The following is a 19,974-nucleotide window of genomic DNA, read 5'->3' as shown; positions in this document are numbered from 1 at the left end:
AGCTAGTGCAGCAAATGGGGGAGCATTAATAGTGTGAATACTGATTTATGAAGGATTGCATGGGGGCAGGGCCTGGACCACAATGCTTGCAGGGAAAGATGAATCACATAGCTAAGGAATAGAAAATGGATTTGCAGCCTTTATCACTGCAGCTCCCAGTCAAACAAACTGCAAAGCAGTCTGGATTGAGGAATCACAAAAGCAGCAGATGGCTGGGGAATTTTGTCTTAAATCAGTGGGCTCTGACCAGTCACGCAGCAGTTTTCTGCTTTCTCCCACACCAGCACGGGAAGGAAAAGCTCACTCCCATCTGTGCTGCCAGGCTCCCCACTGTGCTCACAGCCACTGCCTGCAATAAGGGCAGCCTTGTGAAATGCCATTTGCATGGGCTAAAAAATTTGTATCACTTTAATTAGCTAAAGATGATCATCATGTACATGCTTTGTGCCTGAAAAGCTTCATGATAATTCTGCAATATCAGTTTTGATTGCTTTTACAGTGGGGTTAAATTAAAGTTTCCTAGCACAACTCCGTGTCCTTGCCCTCTCCCCCACTGCCTTTCAGCTGTGTGAAACTGCAGTAATGATCTCACACTGTCCTTTGTGCGCTGCCTCGCTGTGCTCTGGCCTTGCTTTCATACAGAAAAGCAATTTATGTGCTCATTCTCTTGAAGAGCTCCCTTCTGTGGGCAGGGGATGGAAATCCTGGGGACTTAGCAGAAGAGTGCTCTGGGATTTGAGGCACCACCAGAGGGAAGCACAGCAAAAAATGTTAATGTTTATTCAGTGTGATGCCTGTAACCTTTGCTATAAATATATTCCTCTTTTAATTTAGGTCAAAGCCATTTATATTCACTCTGATATGTTCTCGGTGCAAAATGGTTTGTTGACACCAACATTAAAGGCTAAGAGACCAGAACTGAGAGATTACTTCAAAAAACAAATAGAAGAGCTATATTCAAGCATCTCCATCTGAAATCACAGGAAGAATCTTCTGAGTAATGGACTTCATAGCAATATTAGAATAATACTCAAAAACTACAGAGCCAGAACGACACTGCTGAAATGGATAAGCATCTGAATCTTACATTTGAGCCTTTCATTTTTCTAGGATTTCATCACTAACCATATTTTCCCTTCTTTTTGCCATCAGGTGTGATACAATTTCTTTTTACTCTAGGTATACAGTAAGGCACTACTAAAAGTTATGCTAAATTGCCACAAAATATGCAAAAATTTCAATCTATGACCAAGTAAATTATGGAAGCATATCTTTTAAATAACTACAAAAATTTCTAGTTAAAATAGGGAAAATTTCAGGTATGTCTGTTGATATTTGATTGTATACAACCTAATATATTAGAAACTAAAATAATAAGTAATTCAATAATGTGGTCTACCTCAAATAATCAGTGACTGATGGTGAAAGTAAAAGTCTATTTTCTCTGATGTGGAACTTCAAGCTGGATATTGGTTTATATAGTAAGTGATAGTTTTTATATTTTCAGGACATAAATGACATTGATTTGATTTGATTTAATCATCAATGACTTAACAACCAGAACAGAAATAGCAAGGAATTTCCCACTATTTGTACTTAATAGACCTATTAGTATATTACATCTAATGGATTCATGTTACCTGGAAATGACAAGAACAGTGTAGGAAGCAATAGCACAGAATTCCCTCTATTTTCTTTTCATCCAAACAGTTTATCCATGGTATGTAGATTCTGCATTAGGGCTCCTTCAGTCCAGTGCACTCACGGACATCTGAACTGCTCAAACGGAGAAGGTTGCAAAAGCATCGCTGGCTCTGTGGTGGCTTTAGGTGGGAGTTCATGACAATCCATATGCTCCCAGTCCCTAATTTATTACTTCACATGCTGCTAATACTGCGTAGTCCAGCTGGACTAACTCCCTTCAGAAACAGCGCTAAGGAAATGGAGCACAAGGAAAAAGCTGTGATTCTGGATGGGGCTTAGCAAAATGAAAAGGTTTGGGAAAAGGCCAGCCTGAGATGCAGCAGTGGAGGGCATCCTTTATCTGGCCATGGAAGGGGAAGGAATACTGCCCCAAAAGACTCATGGGGATGGGCTAAAGGCTGTGTTGGCCATTGCTGTGCAAAGTGTCACCGTATGGCAGAACAGTGGATGTGGTGGCAGAATGGCCTGTTACGGGAACGTCTTTATGGTCAGACATCTGGAAGCATCAAATCCCATTGGCATCACCTCCAATGGCCTCTCTGGGATAACCAGCAAGTTGTCTGGATAAAACCTTACATTTCTGTGGTCATCAGAAAGGGTGTAAGTCTCACAAGGAGTAGGAACAGACTCTAGAGCTCTCTCTTGGTACAAAGCACGGTACAAGGCAGAGAGTAAACTGTCATGTCAAGTTGCTTGAATACTTGGACTGTTGATAGCTTCTTTCTGCTAAACGGGGTCCTAAAGATCTGTGTCTTTTACTAGCTGATGTTTGTTGCACCAGTACATGCTAGCGTGGAGCTGTGCCTGCTAGATCTTTGCTAGGACAGTGGAAGCACACTTATTTTCTCTCTTATAGTGGAATCCACTGTAGATGTCTGAAGCTCAAAGTTTAAATTTTTAATCTAAACAGTATCTTATTTTCTCTCCGAACTTCTGTTGCATGCTTCCAAATAAAATAAATTGAATTAATAAGTTAGTGTTTTACAAAGACTGATTTATTGTAGTGATTTCAGAATAAAATGATACATAGGAAAGTGTATCAGTAACATCATGACTCAAAGAATGTGGCAGTTTGATTTATCAAATGTGCATTTGTCTGAATCCCTTTATGCATCTCATTCCTCATTTGATTTCAGTGCAGTGACTCATATCAGTCCAAAACAAGTAAAGAAATATCTGAGATCTAATGGGATCATCATTTTTCAATGATGTATGCAGCAATAGCATCCCTGGGGAATTTGCCACGTCAATGGAGGGATAGGGATTATTGCATAAAATCTGGCTCTTTAGGTCAAGTCATAAAGGATTTTTATCTTAGTGAAGTTGAGTTTGTATCCTTTTTGTATCAGCCAAAAGACAGTCATTACATACACAACCTTCAAAGCAATGGAGAATTAAATTCAGTATAATTTCCTGTCGGTTTTAATGCAACAGTTTTAAAATAAAAACCCCCAAAACCTAGTCATTGAAGAAAGTAGAGAAAAGCTATTTTTCATTGATTTTTTTTTTTTTTTGCCATTTGAATTTTATTTACTTTTCTCTTAAGGTGATTTCAGGCTTTTTGAGACAACTAAACTCTGAATAAGTACAGAAGATTCCAATATGAGTCCATTTACAGTTAGATGGCTGTTATTTTTACATATATGACCCTGAATAATATATCTATATTCTTCTTTGGTATTTGATGCAAATTGTCAGATGCACTAGAGCCAAATATATGAACACCAAAAGAATAAGAAAGAAAAAATGCAGACTTGGCCACACTTGGATGATGTAAAATCTGAGTTGGTTTTTGTCACACCAAAAGTGGGAATCCTCTCAGAACTTGTGAAAAATTATATAAATAAACTAAAAGCTCTCTTTTATACTTGTATAATCCGATTTTCCTCTGCAGGTCACTCTCTAGCCACAATCATAAGGATGTAAGAGGTTAACACCTGAAAAAGAAACATGCATAAGGTATGAGCTAGGCTCAATCTGTTCAAATTCCAGGCATATTTATTTTATATTGAGCTGTCTTTAACTGAAACACTTCTTGTGACCACCAAGGAAAAATCCCCAGGGCTGTCCAATAACCAGTTTGGTTTTGGTTTTGGGCTTTTTATTTTTACCTTAAGATAACTATTACAAAATTAGTTTCCATTCATCTTAAAAGGTGGCAACTCTTTGCAGTCAGTTTTACAGTTGCAGCACTGCATTCTTGCTTCTTTCTGGGCCTGGTACTATACCTATGGAATCACCGGAAGAATGTCTTATATATAAAAAAACATAATAAAATACATTTTTCAGGAAGAGGCTCTTGCTTAGTTATATATTTTGTATATTCTTTGCTTGATATATTGCACAGAGAAAAAAATCTGTTCTGCCAAAATGCACAAAGTGTGAGCAGAAACCAGACCAGAGTCTTTAACCCCATGTGGGCAGGGAATACATGGAATAATTCTGTTCTGAAAGGCACATTTGCAAGGTAAAATGCTTGATGCACGTCAGGTGAGACAGAGACGGGAGTTTTTAATTATAAAATACCATTTTGCAATCTGTTAGTATCTGTCAGCAACAGTAAAGTCCAGTCTCATTGTTACCATGAATATAAAATTATCATATGTAATAAAATAATTTGACCTTAACCTCTGGAATGAAAAAAAATTAATTTAGATTTTTTTTTTTTTTTTTTTTTTTTTTTTTTTTTTTAGTTTTACATGTGTTGAAAGCACAAACTGCTGATTTATATGTAAATAAATGCTACAAGATGAATGTAAAATGGGAAAGAATATACTATTTTTGCATGGTAATAGGTGACTTAAAGACCTCTTGATGCCTTAGAAAAAAATTGAAAAATAATTTTATTTAGAGGCAATTCTATTGGCTTGCCTTTTGTATCTTTAGTTCACTTTGGTATTCTCTGGGGGGGGGAGGAAATCAGAATCAATCATTGTTTCTTCTTGGAACTGATGTTCTTCAGTGTTTTACACATTTGGTGGATTCTACACCACCTTTGCACCTTTGAAACAATGAAGCTTTTCAGAGAAGAAATCTGGATGCCTGTAGCCCAGAAGTGAAAAATTTTTAGATCTCTTGAATTCTTCCAAAGAAAACTGTTTTCTGAGGCATCTGGAGTCCCTTTAAGCCCTTCACTTCAGCTTTTTGTTATGTACTTTAGCAAAGTAAAAGCAGCCAACAAATGAGGCATTTTGGTAAGTGTTGCCTATTGTATTTTCAACTGAAAGTGAAGGGGGTAAAATTTAACATATACATTTGTGTAAAAAAAAATCCTGTTATTAAAAATCTTTCAGTTTTGGTATAGCATGTATATCAAAGAATCATCTATGGAAACTTTTGTAAAGAACTAAACTTTCACCTTTCTCAAAACTGCTCATAAGTTTTTCTCGTGGGCTGACATACAATAAAAGCTCTTTTATAAAATACATTGCTCCTCCAGCACTTTGTCCTCACCATTGGTATGAAGTCATTCAGAATGTGTGGCTAAACTAAACATGTTCTAAAAATAAGAAATTATGTAAAATAAAATAATGACCAAAAGCATACTGGGACATGAGATTGATTTTAGCAATCTCCTATGAAAACTAATTGTTGCAAAGTTCTCTGAAGATGCAGCAGTCTTTCTGTAATGGTTTCCATTTTAATTTTAAATCAATAATAATGTAACTACATGTATATGCTTGTTTAATATGAATTGCAATTGGGAATGCATAGTATTTTTTCAGATTGTGTCTAAACCAATAAAGTTTCAAAGCATATGGGCTCTATTCCGCTTTTTGTGTGCACTTTTATCTCCTTTCACTTGGAAATCCAGAAACGCCTGGACTGCCCAGAGCCAGGTAGGATGGGGCTTGGAACATCCTGGTGTGGCAGAAAGCGTCCCTGCCCATGGCAGGGGGAACAGGATTTTATCTGGGGTCCCTTTAACCCGAACCATTCTGATTCTATACGCTCTATTTTTTCAGGTAACGATGCAACGAGATTCCTCCTCCCTACAGCCTGAAGCTGAAAGGCGGGATCGGAGCAGTACAGGGATTATCACACACACACGATTTATTTACTCCATTTTCATGCGGGAGTTTTTCCCTGCGAGGGCGGCGAGGCGCTGGCATACGGTCGGACAGGGCCTGGAGCCACCGGACCCGCTGAAAGTGTCCGACGTCCCGCGTCCCTGCCCACAGCAGCTCCCTCACGCGGGCCGGTCCCTCAAACGGGGCGCGCGTGGCCGCCCCGCGCATGCGGGCTGGGGCCGCGGGGCCGCCGGAGAGGCCGCGGGTGGCGGAGGCTGCAGCGGCCCGGGTTGCCATGGAGCGGGAGCGTCGGCTCCGCGCTCCCTGCGCCGGGAAGGCGCCGAGGAAGAAGCGCCGCTCGTCCCCTCTACCGGGGGCGGTCGCTCTCCCGGGCAGCCGGGCCGGCGGCTTCCAGATGTGCCGGCGGCGCCTGTTCGGGAGCGCGGGGCCTCGCGGGCCCGAGCCCGCCTGTAAGCGCCTTTCCGGGGCGGCGGCGGTGCTTGGCGTGCAGGAGGCTGGGCCCGTACTGGCGGGAAAGGGTGGGGGGAAAAGGACCTGCGCTGTGCTTTGCGCCGTGTGTTCTCATGGGAAAAGATGCTGGGCAGGGTCGCGAGGCCAAGATGTTTACCCGAAGCGTCCTCGGTGGCCCCCAAAGGTTTGTTCTTCGTACAGGTACCCAGGGCAGCGGTTCCTGTGTGAGGCTGGGAGGTGATTTCTTCTTATCCATGTCCGTCACCGCTTGGAGAAAGCAGACTGCTCTTCTGGAAACAGGAGTGTTGCTTCTATATTAGCCGCCAGTTAGCGATAGGAAGGATTTTTCCTTCTGTGAAGTGCCTCCCCTCCATTTAATCGAGTTGGAAGGGAGCATTGAGAAATGGCAAGACAAAAGCCTTACTTACCTTGGAGAGAATTTGCTGGTTTCCTTAAGAATTGCTTGAAGTCGTTACTCGAAGGGAGCTGCCTCGTTGTTGAACGCAGTGCAGCAGATAACAAGCTAAGCATTTGAGACCTGTTAAGAAAAAAATTCAGTTCAAGGAAAGGGATGGAAATCAAGTGAAGCCTGACAGACTGTGGGGAACCACCAGCGTGGGAGGGCTTGACCGTGGGCTAATCTTGGTAATTTAAAAATTAAGCTTTGCTGTGAGAGGTGAGAGGAAGAGTACAGCAAACATTTGTTATTGCCTTGTTCCTGCTCTGCTGGCTCCTGCTCTTGTTTGTATTTAGTGCTCCTGTGCACAGAACTGGGTGCAACCAGCTGCCAGGAGGTTTTGCATATGCTTGAAAAAAAAGAATGAAAAGGATGAGTCCTGTCCATATATCATCCTGTCCTGAATTCCCAGGAAGCTTCAGCCTAAGAGCTCTGTGTGGCCCTGGGGAAATGCAGTGACTCAGACCCAAGTTTTAGTGTGGGGATGGACACTCTTTGCAGTCATAGAAGTGTAACTCTAGAAAGTTTGACTGTCTCTAGCTCTTAGAGAATGAAAGCAAAGCACAAAGCTAAATTACTCATAAAATTAGTTTTAGGATAACAAAATATGTCTCTGAAGTTTGCTGGTTACTGATTGTGTTGTTAATGCCATTTGGGATTATATACAGTGAGAATCAGTTAATGTAGAAATCCTTGATACTCCTAAGGAACACCATTTAAAACTGATTTGTACTCAAACTACTTTGAATCAAGGTAAAGGTTGCTTCCAAGGTGGTGGGTTTTTTTCCTTTTAATCAGCAGGTTTCTAAAACATGAGAAGTATTTCTTTAAGTCTGCTTTTTGTTTTTCTTGATATACTGCTAAAGAAAGCAAATTCAGATTTTACATAGTTTGTGATAATAGGGTCAAAAAGTGTTTTGAGTGTAGAAGGTGGGAACAGTTAAATTAGAAATTATGATCTAAATTCTAATGTTGAAATTATTATTACTGAACTAAATATTTATTCTCTAGGCCTGAAGAAAAAGTTCAGTGGGAAAAACTTAGCAAAGATCAAAGAAAATGTTGAATATACTGAAGAGAGCTCCTCATGCAACCAAAGGTCAGCTAGAACTCATTCAAACACACCATTGTTAAGACTTGCTAGGAAATTATATTGTCTTGTGAGATGGCAATTGGAGCAATGCAGTCTGAATTTTCAGTGCACTGATGTTTGTCAAATTATTTATTGACAACCCATAAAGGCATTTCAGAGTTGTTGCTTTTGTATAAAGCAGTGTAGCTCTTTGATTGAACTTGGTTCTGTTCTTCAACTGCAGCAATCAAGTGACTGGAGGCGAAACAGACTTCAAGATGAAAGAAGAGGAATCAGAAGAAAGCAGTGTACCACTGAAGGTGAGAATGCTGTCTTGCTTTTCATCTACTAGTGATGGAGGATTAATCAGAGAAATGTGACACATTAAATTCTTCTCTTCAGGTAAAATTTCCTATGAGTTATGTCTGTGTGAGCCCTGACATTTTTCAGGCTGAACTTGGTCCTGTATTTTGGATTACATTTTATGTGTCTTTGGCCAGAATAAAAGCTGCTGGAGCTACTGGTAGCATGAGAAAACATCAATACTAATTATCTTGGATGTGGCAAGGCTTTAGGATTGTGTTGTGTGGAAGAGATCTCAGTAGCTTGTCATTCCAGAGAATTGCTCACTTCTAGGTCAGGCACAGACCTTTGACACATCACTGATGCTTTTTCTTGTGTTATTAAAACTGGAACAAAATGATTGGAGGTGATGGTGCAGAAGTGTTACAGGACAGTTAATACTGCAATGGCAAGAGAATAGTGAACCAGGTGTGTTTGAACTGAAATCTGCTGCAGCAAAGAGCACAGGTGATACTGGTGTAAAACTATTTTTCTTTAAAATGTTAGCTCTTCTGTAGAGTTTACCAATTATTTACATTTTCTACAAAATGCCTAGTTTTGTAGAACCTACTGCCTACACATTGTAGATGTTTGTATTTACAGAAAAGGTGTAGGATTCTGAAAGTGAGGTGTCTGAAAAAAAATAAAATCAAAAGACGGTGAAATTCATTACTCTGCCTCTGTTGTGCCTAAGTTCAATTCATGTCAGTGTGCCTTCAGTGGCAGTCTCATCCAGCACAGATTGCAGGATCAAGTGGTGGGATATTTGTCATGAATTTTAGAGCTGTAAGTGTGCAGATTTTTTTAATGTACATGAAAAATCCTGCTACAAATTACACTGTGAATAGCAGGCTTAAGTGTTGAAGTACCAGACAGTGAGTTTTCTCAGCATCTGCTAATGTAGGATGATATTTAAATGCCTTCAGTTTTCTTAGGTTGTTTGTATTGGTCTTTTAATTTTAGGATTCCAAAAAAATCAACTTTGAAAATAAAGGAAGTTTGAAAAATGCTGAAGTGACTTCAAGTGAGTATAATGGCTATACATTATATAATTAAATATATTTAATACTGATAATAAACTAAATGTAAAATTCCTGATATAATTTTATTTCTTGCACAGTACTGGTCATGTACTGTGCTGTTGTTGTACAGGTTCTGACTGTGTGATATTAGAAAGTGCAGGTTCTGATACTGGCTGGACTTCTGCCTCTTACTGCAGCCTGTGGTTGGACTCACATGAATTGGTTGTAGGCAGCACAGACAAACCCACAGCACCTGAGACAGTCTTGAGCCCAGCCTGCTACAAACCACATGATCTTGGTTTTATCAATGACACAACTAGTGTTGGTGTGAGTTCTTCAGTTTACTCAAACCTGCATTTCTAAAAGCTTGTGATGTATTTAAGGTTTGCCTTACTAGAGGCTGTGAGCCTTGGGCAAAGAAGGTATCTTCTCTTGGCTTATGGTAATGTATGGAAATAAACAAAGGATGCTCTTTGACTGTATTATGACTTATTATATGATGAATGACAATATTTAGCTCATTACAGGAATGAAACTCAGATAAGGAAATCCTGATGGTTTATACAAGATGATAGATTTTTCAGCCACATTTTTTGTCTCTTTCTCTAGGTACAGAAATTACTCTTCCCACAGGTGTTTCCACCTTTCTCATAGAATGTTTAGATGAAGATTCAGCTGCAGATTTTAGCACTGCTAGCGACAGCCTGATAACTTACTCATCCCCTGAAACATTCAGAGATGATGATGATGATTTGGGTGAGACTTCTGGTGACTTTTTTCAGTTTTACTTAATGTAGAAAATGTGGGGAGACTTTCTACAACAGAAAGACTAGGGGCCTCCCTTGGTGTAACTCACCAAGTCACATCTTTGCTATAAACCTGTGCTTAACATGGAATCAGTGTATCTGTCCTCTAATCTGGTGTGAATCAGGTCCTTATGTAATTTGAATCCTACCTTAAACCTAAAGTATTCACTGTTGACACAAGCTGTTTATTGGGAATGAAACACCCACAAATGTGTGTTCAGTCAAATTCCTTCCAAACTTTTCTGTAGCTGTTTGAGCCAAGACAGGTCTTTAATTTTGCTTTTTTAGTTCCTGTCCTGCAATTGTGATTGCTTTCAATTTGGTCACAAATTTAATAACTCAATGAATTTCAGCATAAGAAATCTGCACTTATATTTTTTATTTCCAGAAGGATGCAATTTTTACTCTGTGGACCTTGGCAAGTACAAGAACTCTACTCTCCTGGACTCCAGCAAAGCAGTGACCATTGATAAGATACCACAGATGTCAAATCTTTCAGCAGTATTAGGTAATTCTTTTCTACAATACTTCAGGATATAAACATAAAAAAATTTCACTCTGGTGTGAGGAACCTGTATAAAATATGTAATGATCATCTTCTGTAAGGTCTGTTAGCATAATAGAGAGCAGCTCCCTGCTAGTGGTCTGTGTTTGCTTCTAATATTGTGTTGTATAAGTTAGTTTGCACTAAAATATTGTCTGGTCTAAGCTGGCATAGCTTTTTCATTTAAAGTTTAGTTTTCATGTTTTGGGTTTTTTTTAGAACCTGTACCACAGGATTTTCCAGACCGATGCACTAAAAGGTAATGGCTACAGCAGATTCTGATGCACCTAAATGTTCAGACTTTTCTCTTTTGAGAGGTATTTAAAAGACAGGCCAGTACAAATAAGCCTCTGCTCATGCAGACACTTCTGTGGAGTTTCAGCTACCTGTGTCCTCACTAACTTTGATATTGGTGGAATTTGAAACTGGTCAGGGAAGAGTTTGCCTTATAGATTTCTAGTTTGGCCTTGCAGCTATAGGGAAGTCAGTGTAAGAGAACTCTGTGAAGGATTTTGTGGAAGGAGATGCATTTATTTACAAAATCCCTAAATAAGTTGCTTTTATGCAATTGCACTAATTCTGTCAGATGTCATTCAGTCACAGCAAGAGGGGTGTGCTCAGGTGGTCTGGCCAGGCTTGTCTGTGCAGTAGAGTGTGAAGGGTACCTGTTGTCAAGTCTTCATTAAGTCTGACATTCTGTGCTTGCCCAGAGAAAAATCAGTTTTTGGGCAGGTCTTTTATGTTCTTTAGGAATCAAGGGGAGCAGCCTTTGCTTTGGAATCCTGCTGACTTTATACTATAATCTTTGGCCAGGTTGCTGCCTGTTTATAGTGTTTCCTTACTCAGAATGTGTGTGTGCGTGTGCTGTGCTGGCACTCTGTTGTTGGGTGCTGGGTGTTGGGTGCTGGGTTTCCTCTGACAAGTTGTCTGTGGTGAGGTTTTATCACAGGGAAGGGTCTTAAGACTATGCTTGGCTTTGTCACAGAGCTGCCTTCAGGTCCTGACATAAAACCCTGAGGAACATGAGTGTTTTTCTGGGAACAGCATAATTTCTTTTAACCCTTGTGCTTCTCCTTCCAGTCTTATATGCTGACATTTTCCTTCAGAACACATATCAATCTTACTGTTACAGATCTCTACACAATTGATTATGAATTTTCTTGCAAACCTAACTTCCCCTGCATCCTCCTTAATTGTGTTCTGTCCTAGAATGCTGAAGTGCTGAGTATTTAGTGAATATTCTGTGGGTCTTGAATTGCAGCAGTCCTCAGGATAGGTGTGTGACTTGATAAACTATCAAATAACTAAAGGGTGATCAAGCAACTCCTTAACAATATTTTTACAATAAGATTTATCCCATTTCACTCAACCTATATTTTCCTAGGATTTTTTTATTAATAGGTTTTTTTAATGTTAATGTTCATTCAAAATAGTAGTTCTTTTCTTTTTCTCCTCTTCTAGAAAGAGACCATCAAGTTGCTATAACAGTTCTTCAGCATTAAGCATTTCAGCTACGCTGGCAGGTAAAACATGACCTGAAGCAGTTGTACTAGCTGTGAGAACAGAATATTCTACCCAAACTTAAATGGTTGCACAGTATGTAAACCAGGTTTCTACTATGTCATTTCTCTTCCAGCACAGACTAAACTCAGTTGTGTCTAGAAGGGAAAGTGTAAATTGAAAAATTGTCCCAGCAAATAAGACTTTGTTGTAATTAATGTGTTAGGAGAAGAAAACAAAAACAACCAACCAACTAAAGTCTCAGACCCTGCATTTTTCCATTTAATCATCCATGATGCTCAGTGAAAATTGACATTTCTTATTTACCTTACCCAGGAGCACAACTGTTTGTGTCATGCTCTTTATTTGAGCTTATTTCATGTCAGCTTCACAAATACATTGAGTCCCTGATGTAACTGCAGTTTTGATCTGTGACCCATACAATTCTGTCTGCAGCCCAGGTACCACATAATTTTCCCCTGCTTAATTTGGAGGGTAATAGCATCAGAAGTTGCCACTGGTAAAGACTGCTGTGATTATGTGGGTCTCTGGTCCCACAGTATTTACCCAGCTGTAAATAGCCAGGTGAACATTTTAATAAGCATCCTTGTGTATGGAATGGGAGAGGAGTAAAGCAGTCCTGATGGTGGGGAGAAGGAGACAAGGATTTTATTGGAGGGAAGAATTGTGTTTACAGGAGTGGCTTCGGAATTACTCCTCTTTAAAAACCATCCTGTAAGACATGGGGTGGAGAGTAGCTGTAGTAGTCTTTGTCTCAAAGTTAATTAATGTGTTGGAAATCTGTCACAGGAAAAAAACTCTGTAAAATAACAGCTGCAAGAGAGAGAACTCCAGACCTAAAAAGTGGTATGCGCTGTTCTTCACCATTAGGACCGGAAAGCAAGGTGAAAGATTCTTAATAAATCAGCAAGGTTGTAGCACAGATGACTTCCTCCATGTATGGATGGAAAACTCCACCTAGAGGAATAGTAGTTCCTGCTACACTTGTAAAGTGGTATTTGCAGCCAGGGCACAGTGAAGATGTAGCTTGCCTCTCCCTCGAGAGAGAGCAGTAATCATGATGTCCCCACGCTCACTGTTTTTCAGACTGGCTGTGTCACTGGTACTGAAATGGGTTGTGTAGAGCTTGGCTATGACAGGGGGACTCTTTTTTTAGTGCTATACCAGGCTTTTTTATCAGGCTATAGAGATTCACTTTGTAACACAAAATGTAATTGTTTTACTATTTAGTATGATAATCAAACAGCTAAAGCCAAAAGGCTGAAGAAAAAAGAAAGCAGTTTTAATCCCTTTGAAGAAGGTTCATCATCGTTTAGGCAGCTTGATGCCCCAGAAAACATGTCAGCCCAATCAAAGGGGTTGCCAGCAGAAGTTCTGCCAACCAAACCCACAGATGCTGTGGTGGTAAGTGTTCCCATTGTGCCCCACTGATTTACACTGGCATGGAATAGAAATGGGAGTTGTGAATCTTGACTGAAGTTACAATTAAATAGGAGAAGTGGCAGGAAGTGCCACATCTGAAATGTCTGAGTTGCAGTAAACTAATTTTTTGTCTTAATTTTGGAGAGCATAACACCAAAAAATAACCCTGAATGACAGGAATTCAGTACTTAAAACTGAAGAACTAGTAGTAATTCTAAATGGAGTTCTTAAAGTATTGTGTACTAGGAGAATACTGTAAGAATAATAATAAACAGCAAAGACTTCGAAGCTGATACTAAGCTCTTCTCTGTTTTTGTTTAGCAAATTACTTCCACCATGCTAATCATGGAGGAAAATAAAGTCCTAAAAAATCCTGGTAATGATCAGCCTCTAGAGCTAGAAGTGAGTGCATATCTGATTTTTTTTTTTTTTTTTTTAATGATTAAAACCAAAGAAATCATTCCTTGTGGCACATTCCACTTTTCCCTATATTTATGTTATAGTGCAAATTGCACAACAAAGTGATAATTCTGGACACTTAAAAACCCAAACAACCCAAGCTAGGATTTTTTTTTTTGTATTTTTACAAAAGCAATGTAAAACCAGCGCTGGTATCCTTATTTGCATATACTCTTTGATTCAAAATTGCTATTTAAATGCCAGTTTCAATTCTTTGGCTATACAGGTAGTACAGTACTACCACTTGTCTCTCCACACTTGAGCTAGTGCATACTAGATTAATAAATAGGAAACATCAGGGTCTTGGTGAATCCCTAAAAAATTTTTATTTAAGCAATAGAATATCTTCTGCATGAGCCAACAGGCATTAGCCAATCTGAATTGTTGTCTGTTATTTAACTGGGCAGTTATTCCTGCATATTTTGTATTTTGATGGAACTGTAGCTTAGCCTGTTGCCGGTGTGTAAAGCCTCACCAGGGGAAGACCTGTTCCAGAATACCACAGGTCCATTTGTTAACTCAGAAGAAATTGTTCCTGCATCTCTGAGCTCAGAAAAAGAAATGATTCCTCAAAGTCCAGAAGAAAAGAATATTTTAAAGGTTCTGATTTTATTCCACTTCTTAAATCCAGTTTTGTCATGCTAATTTCTACTGTACTGTATATTTAATCCTTACAATATCAAAACTGCTAAAGAGAATATTTAAAGCTTTGAAGCTTTCTGTCACCCTTTCCAATAGCATGTTGAGTGTACACAAGTAGTCTTAAATGTTTCCTAGTGACATGCCTTGAAATCTGCATGTAATCTCTAATTTCCCTAGAAGAAAGCTAAAAGAACATTTCTTCAGTGGGAATAGTTGTGTGAGTGAAATGTCATTAATCTTTTCAGCCTCTGTGTGACAGACGAGAGATCTGCTCCATCATTAGAATGTCACCAGAGCCGAGGCCTTCCCAGCTGCAGCAAGTTCCAGTTAACTCCAAAAAGTTCTGCCTTCCCAAAAGACTGCCTGAAGGTGAAGTGGTATAGACTTGGTTTTATTCTCCTGTATATGTAGTACATATTGTATATATATACTGTGCAGGTGCTACCTGGTTAGTTGAGTGTTTAAGGGTTGTTGGGCTTTTACTGTAAGTCTGAATATTTGGAAAAATCACAAGGCTAAAAAGAGGGAAAGATGCAGAAAACTTCAGCTCTCTGGTTTAATACTGTTCTTGTGCAACAGTACTTTATTAAAATTGCATTAATGTTTTCACCTCTAAGGATCTTTAACATAGGAATTGATACAGTCATGGGCTACTTCAGAATAAGGGCCTTACTATTATTCTGTGCTTTATTTCTAGGTAGAGTAAGCCTGAGTTGAACTTTGGTATTCACCACCACCCCTCCACCAAAGTAGTTCAAGTTACCAGTAATATTTTTCTTCAAAAATATACAGTTTCTCATAAGGTTTCTGTTCTTTTTTTCCTGTAACCCTTAACATAGGGAAAGCTCCTTTATTCACTTCCTTGGTTTTTGTTGAACAAAAATGAGAACTGTGAACAAAACTGTCTCATCACTTAACACAGAACTAAAAGCCTCTCCCTTTCCCATCTCTCATGAAGTTTCTTGGTGTGCCACTGGATGGCACGTGTCTTTAAAGTAATTCTTCTCCAAGTTTCTTGCAAGTTGTGCGTAATTTATTCTGTTCTAATTCAATACTGCCACACTTTATACTGCTTAATGCGGCAGCTTTCAAAAATACTGAATACACAAAAATTTTCATTTACACTCTCTTAGGTTTAAATGTCTTCCTACTTTATTACCAGTTATATGCAGCACCTAGAATGCAGGGAAGTGCTTGTAAGTGTGTGTGTATGTATTAATTATGTATTAATTAATGACACTCATCTGACGCTTCTGTGCAGCTCAAAGAACTGGGACTGTGCTAGCTCATGTGCCCAGACAAGTTGTGGTAATACAGAACACAGGTTGTACTTGGTGGGCAGGTGAATCAGAAATCAGTAAGTAGTGCTGTCAGAACAAAAGTTTAGTTTTCTTACTCCTTTTCTAGAGGGTATCAGGAATTAGACCCCACTGTGGTGGGGGTTTTCTGATGGATGTTTTATTCTCTGCTCAAGGAGTCTTTCAGATGATGCTGGTATCCATTAGGAATGTATATATAGTCAAAATCATTGTTCTCACTGGTAAATGAGACCTGCAAGATCCAGATTTTTCCAGACAAATGCTAGCATTGGATATATCTAGTGAACATCTGAACAGCTGGTCAGATCATTGAGCTTTCTTTTACATGTGAGAATATACCACTTTATTGATAATTATTCATCACTTTTTTTTTCTCCCAGATACTATAACAAGTACCAAAATTTGGGTCTACTGTAAACAGAGATGAGATTTTTGGCTCTCAAGAGGAGTTAACAGAAGAAATGACCGTCTTGCTGCTGTGACAGGGTGGTAAAACAGAACTCCTAAGTAGTAAATAATGGTTGTATGCTGTTTGAAATTTAATATTACATTTTTCAGTAAGCTAGTAAATTCTCAAATACTTTATATTAAATTATTTTGTACAGCAGCTAGATCCTGTTCTGGGCATTATTCTGTAAGGATTCCATAAAGATGATTCTTCAGTTTGTTTAGATTTTTAAAAAGTTTGACTGAAGAACAGCAGACCAAATTCCTTTAATAGAATTACTTTTGGCTCTCTCTCTCTGCCAAGATTTGTAGTTTTTTCTAGCCGCATTAGCATCTGAAGATGGGACCTCTGTTTACATGTTAACATTGACTGTGAAGGTAACTGCATGTCCTGGGAGTGGCCATGAAAGCATTCATGTACTCTTGGAGACCCAAAGGTCAATAGTATGCCACCATTAAACTCCTTGAATGCTTAGGTCTGCAGAACTTTGGAGGTACAGGACTGTGAGTTCTGCTGTAATTTGATTTCTGAACATGACTACAGGTCATCTTCACCCATCATCACTGAGAATTGGCTCTTAATGATCAGCACTGTCCCCATTCTGGGCACATCCACTGCCCAGCCACTGCCATCTCAAAGTCCTTCCTGCTTCATCTCAGGTATTTTGTAATATCACATCTCTCAGTCATTGTTTCTTCTAGTGGCTTCAGACTTAGAGAAAGTAAATGCCTTACATGAACACAATGGTCGGAAAAACCCTTTTATATCTAAACTGTTTGAAGAGATGCATATTGACATTCTGGATTTTCAGGTTACTGCTCACTGTATCCACATAAGTCAAATTCCCAGTGCTTCCAGTTCAGGTTGTGGATTGTTAATTAATAAATGTTGTTCTTAATGTGCTGAATGTCTCAGAAAACACTGTCAAGAACAAATTTTTTCCACTTGAATTCATTGCATTAAAGTAATTTTGACCCCTAGAGTGTTCTCACTACAATATCCTTTACTCAGACTTTATTTGGACAAAAAGGAAGTTTTTCAATGTTTGAAAAATGCTAGTATGGCTTTCAAAAGTCCGAGTTTGTTTCCCAGTGTTATCACCCTGGAAAATAGTTCTGTATTTCCTAAAAGAGCATTAAAAGAAGACATACAAAATCCACAACTGTAGTTTGACTGCATTTAAAAATACCTGTAAAAGTTCAAACCCTGATCTTTTCCCCATTGCTCTGGGGTAGAAGGAAGTGCAAATAATTGCTGCTGCATTAGTCTGTGAACAAGTATTATATAAACATTCTGAATGGCTCAAGGTTAAAAATTATGCCATTAAGCTATTTTTCTTTTAAGCATTAATAGAACAAGTTCTGCCAATAAATCCTTGGAGTCCTGTCGGGTATGCTTTTAATTATCAATATCCTTGTTCTTGCAAACACTAAGTCACTAGTAATTATGCAAGAATCTAGAGCCCCTAGGAGACAGAGGTGAGCTCCTTGATGGAGCTTTAAGCAAAATTGAAAATTACATATTTAGTAAGTTTACTTGAATGATCATCATAATGCTTATGATGCAAGTAAAGGATGGTCCACAATAAAGATATGTTTATTGTAAAGGTATTCTGGAAGTCATAGGAAAAAACACTTATTTTGCCCCAGGCCATTTGTTAGTGTTACACAAGGAGACTTATATTGGCAAACTAATTGGAAAGTACAAGAGAGGAAAACATGGTCTGTAACTGTGGAATTGGCTGTAGCAGCCTGAATATTGCTGGGGTTTGTCTTTGTTTTTCTTGATGTGATGAGGCTGTATAGGAGGACAAATATCATGAACCACAATCTCTTGTCCTTCCCTTCAGTTATGAAAGCACTGCTTCTTATCATCTTTTGTCTGACTGTTAGAGAAAGTGTAATTAATTACCAGGCTAGCTCTTTGCCCCAGGGAAGGAAATTAATTTTCAGGCTGCAACAATCCCTACTCCTGTTCTGCTGTTCTCAAAGGAAAGGCATTTTCTCATAGTTTGGTTTTCAGCTGAAAAATTACTACATATAATTTCATTCAGAGTGGAAACTGGCTCTTCCATATTGGTAGATAAAGGTTATGGGTCAGGGCCAGTTAATGGGTAGGACTGAGGAGGTTATTTGTGCAGTGATTCAGGAGAAGAATCTGTTCAGTGTCACCAGGGCTGCTCTGTCACATCCCAGACATGATGAAGTCTTAATGGCTTGAATGGAATTGCTTCCAGCGAGTCAGTCCATGCAAGAACCCTGATAATCCTTTATCAGCAGGAATTGTGCATGGCAGATGCATGTTGAGTAAATGTATTGTACATAAATCTGTAAGAGGTTTTTCATTAACACTGTTCAGTTATTCTTTGTTATCTGAAGTGCACTTTTAGGAGACTTTGACTCCAAGTACTCAGAGATGGTGGGAGATGTGTCTTGTACAGGAGCACTACAAGGGTACATGTACAGCTCAGTGGAGGGTAAAGCTCTACATGAAAATGGTTCTGGTTTGGTTCATAAACTTTAGACACAGAAGAGATGTCTGGGGCCCAGATCAAAATATGCTGAATGTACATGTAAGTTCACTTATATTTAAAGGGACTCCATCAGCTTGACTTGCAATGCACTTGAACTTAGCTAAATCTTCATTGCTCTAAGTTGTGACACTACTGAAAGCTGAGTTACACAGCCTGGCCAAAATTCTATCATTTTGTTTTGTTCCCTGAGGACATTTTATCTTTGAGACTGCATTTATGTGCTCCCCTTGAAGCCAGGAGGCTTCCACATGGTAAAAGGATGTAAAGATTGGTCATATGTAGATGTGTGGCAGCCACGTGTGTCTTCTGTACAGAACAAGGGGGAAATTATGCATCTAAACATAAATTCCTGTTTTGTGTTAGAATTGCCTACAGCCTCTGGCTGGCGAAGTTCCTACAGATGGGTGATTGTGAAGAATCATTCTGTAGATACATTACACATGTGCTAAATTATGCCTTAAAAACAATAATGCTTAATTTAATCTTACATCATACGTTGTTTTAGTTTAATTCTATTTTCCAGGGAAAGCAGATGAGTCAGTCAGTTTTGTCAGTCCTTAACTAAACTTCCTAGCAGGGTTGTATCTGAACAGTGAGACACTGAAGGAGACTGCTGTTACCAGTGTTTCTATTTCACTTAAGTATTACTAATAAAGAGTTTTGTAAAAAGGTATGGATCTTTTTGATTTTGAAAAAAACTATCACATGGGTTTTTTTTTTATTTTGAATTTATTTTGGAGTCAGTTGCAGGGCTTTATGTCCTAAATACTCTTTTGTGGATGGATTTTTTTTTTACCTGTAATGATGGCTTCCTCTGCCATCAACTACACGTGTTCTACCTTCCCTGTAGGTTTTGCCTCCGGTGCATCTGAGCTGAGCTGTTCTGCTACAGCTGTGGGAGAATTGCTTCTTGTACCTGGAAGGAGAGCGGGAAGAAGCTGGGTTTTCGAGGTTTGGGGTAAAAGACGTCACCTTTGTCTGGTGCACCCCTGCTGAGTCCCGAAGGCCCTGGGTACAGCCACGAGAAGGATCTGATGCCTCAATCGTGACCTCTTCTCGCCTTCCTGGGCCTCCTGCCTTTAACTTCCGTCCGAAGAAGGAAAACAACAGCGGCGCGTTATCGCCGCCCCCGGGGCATTCCTCGGCCCTGCCCCCGGCTGAGGGCACACACACACGCTGCGGCCGGAGGAGCGTGAAAGGCC

The 19,974-nt window shown here is 39.3% G+C and overlaps 2 protein-coding genes across 10 annotated transcripts in view; both read left to right on the top strand.

Annotated features, from left to right (window-relative positions):
• Positions 1-5,471, top strand: part of ACSL6 (acyl-CoA synthetase long chain family member 6) — a 62,794-nt gene extending 57,323 nt beyond the window's left edge. For all 4 annotated transcript variants that reach the window (XM_059859907.1, XM_059859906.1, XM_059859905.1 and 1 more), the window contains one exon: positions 835-5,471. In XM_059859907.1, the coding sequence (XP_059715890.1) occupies positions 835-975 (141 nt within the window). In that variant the 3' untranslated portion in view covers positions 976-5,471. The remainder of the gene's footprint in view (positions 1-834) is intronic.
• Positions 5,472-5,945: 474 nt separating this feature from the next.
• MEIKIN (meiotic kinetochore factor) lies at positions 5,946-19,445 on the top strand. Of its 6 annotated transcripts, XM_059860379.1 has the most exons (15): positions 5,946-6,184; positions 6,387-6,422; positions 7,654-7,741; positions 7,959-8,034; positions 9,020-9,080; positions 9,688-9,834; positions 10,273-10,392; positions 10,648-10,687; positions 11,890-11,951; positions 12,739-12,833; positions 13,180-13,353; positions 13,693-13,773; positions 14,275-14,430; positions 14,718-14,841; positions 16,172-19,445. In XM_059860379.1, the coding sequence occupies exons 1-15, from the start codon at positions 6,010-6,012 to the stop codon at positions 16,216-16,218; spliced, it is 1,482 nt and encodes a 493-aa protein (XP_059716362.1). In that variant the 5' UTR covers positions 5,946-6,009; the 3' UTR covers positions 16,219-19,445. The 6 variants fall into 6 exon arrangements, with proteins under 6 accessions (XP_059716362.1, XP_059716363.1, XP_059716364.1 ...); XM_059860380.1 differs by lacking the exon at positions 6,387-6,422; XM_059860381.1 differs by lacking the exon at positions 13,693-13,773.
• Positions 19,446-19,974: the final 529 nt, after the last annotated feature.

The sequence above is a fragment of the Haemorhous mexicanus genome, chromosome 15 (genome assembly GCF_027477595.1).
Source record: "Haemorhous mexicanus isolate bHaeMex1 chromosome 15, bHaeMex1.pri, whole genome shotgun sequence".
NCBI classification, from domain to species: Eukaryota; Metazoa; Chordata; class Aves; order Passeriformes; family Fringillidae; genus Haemorhous; species Haemorhous mexicanus.
Note: the sequence above shows the minus strand (reverse complement) of the source record. Positions and strands in the feature narration are given on the sequence as shown.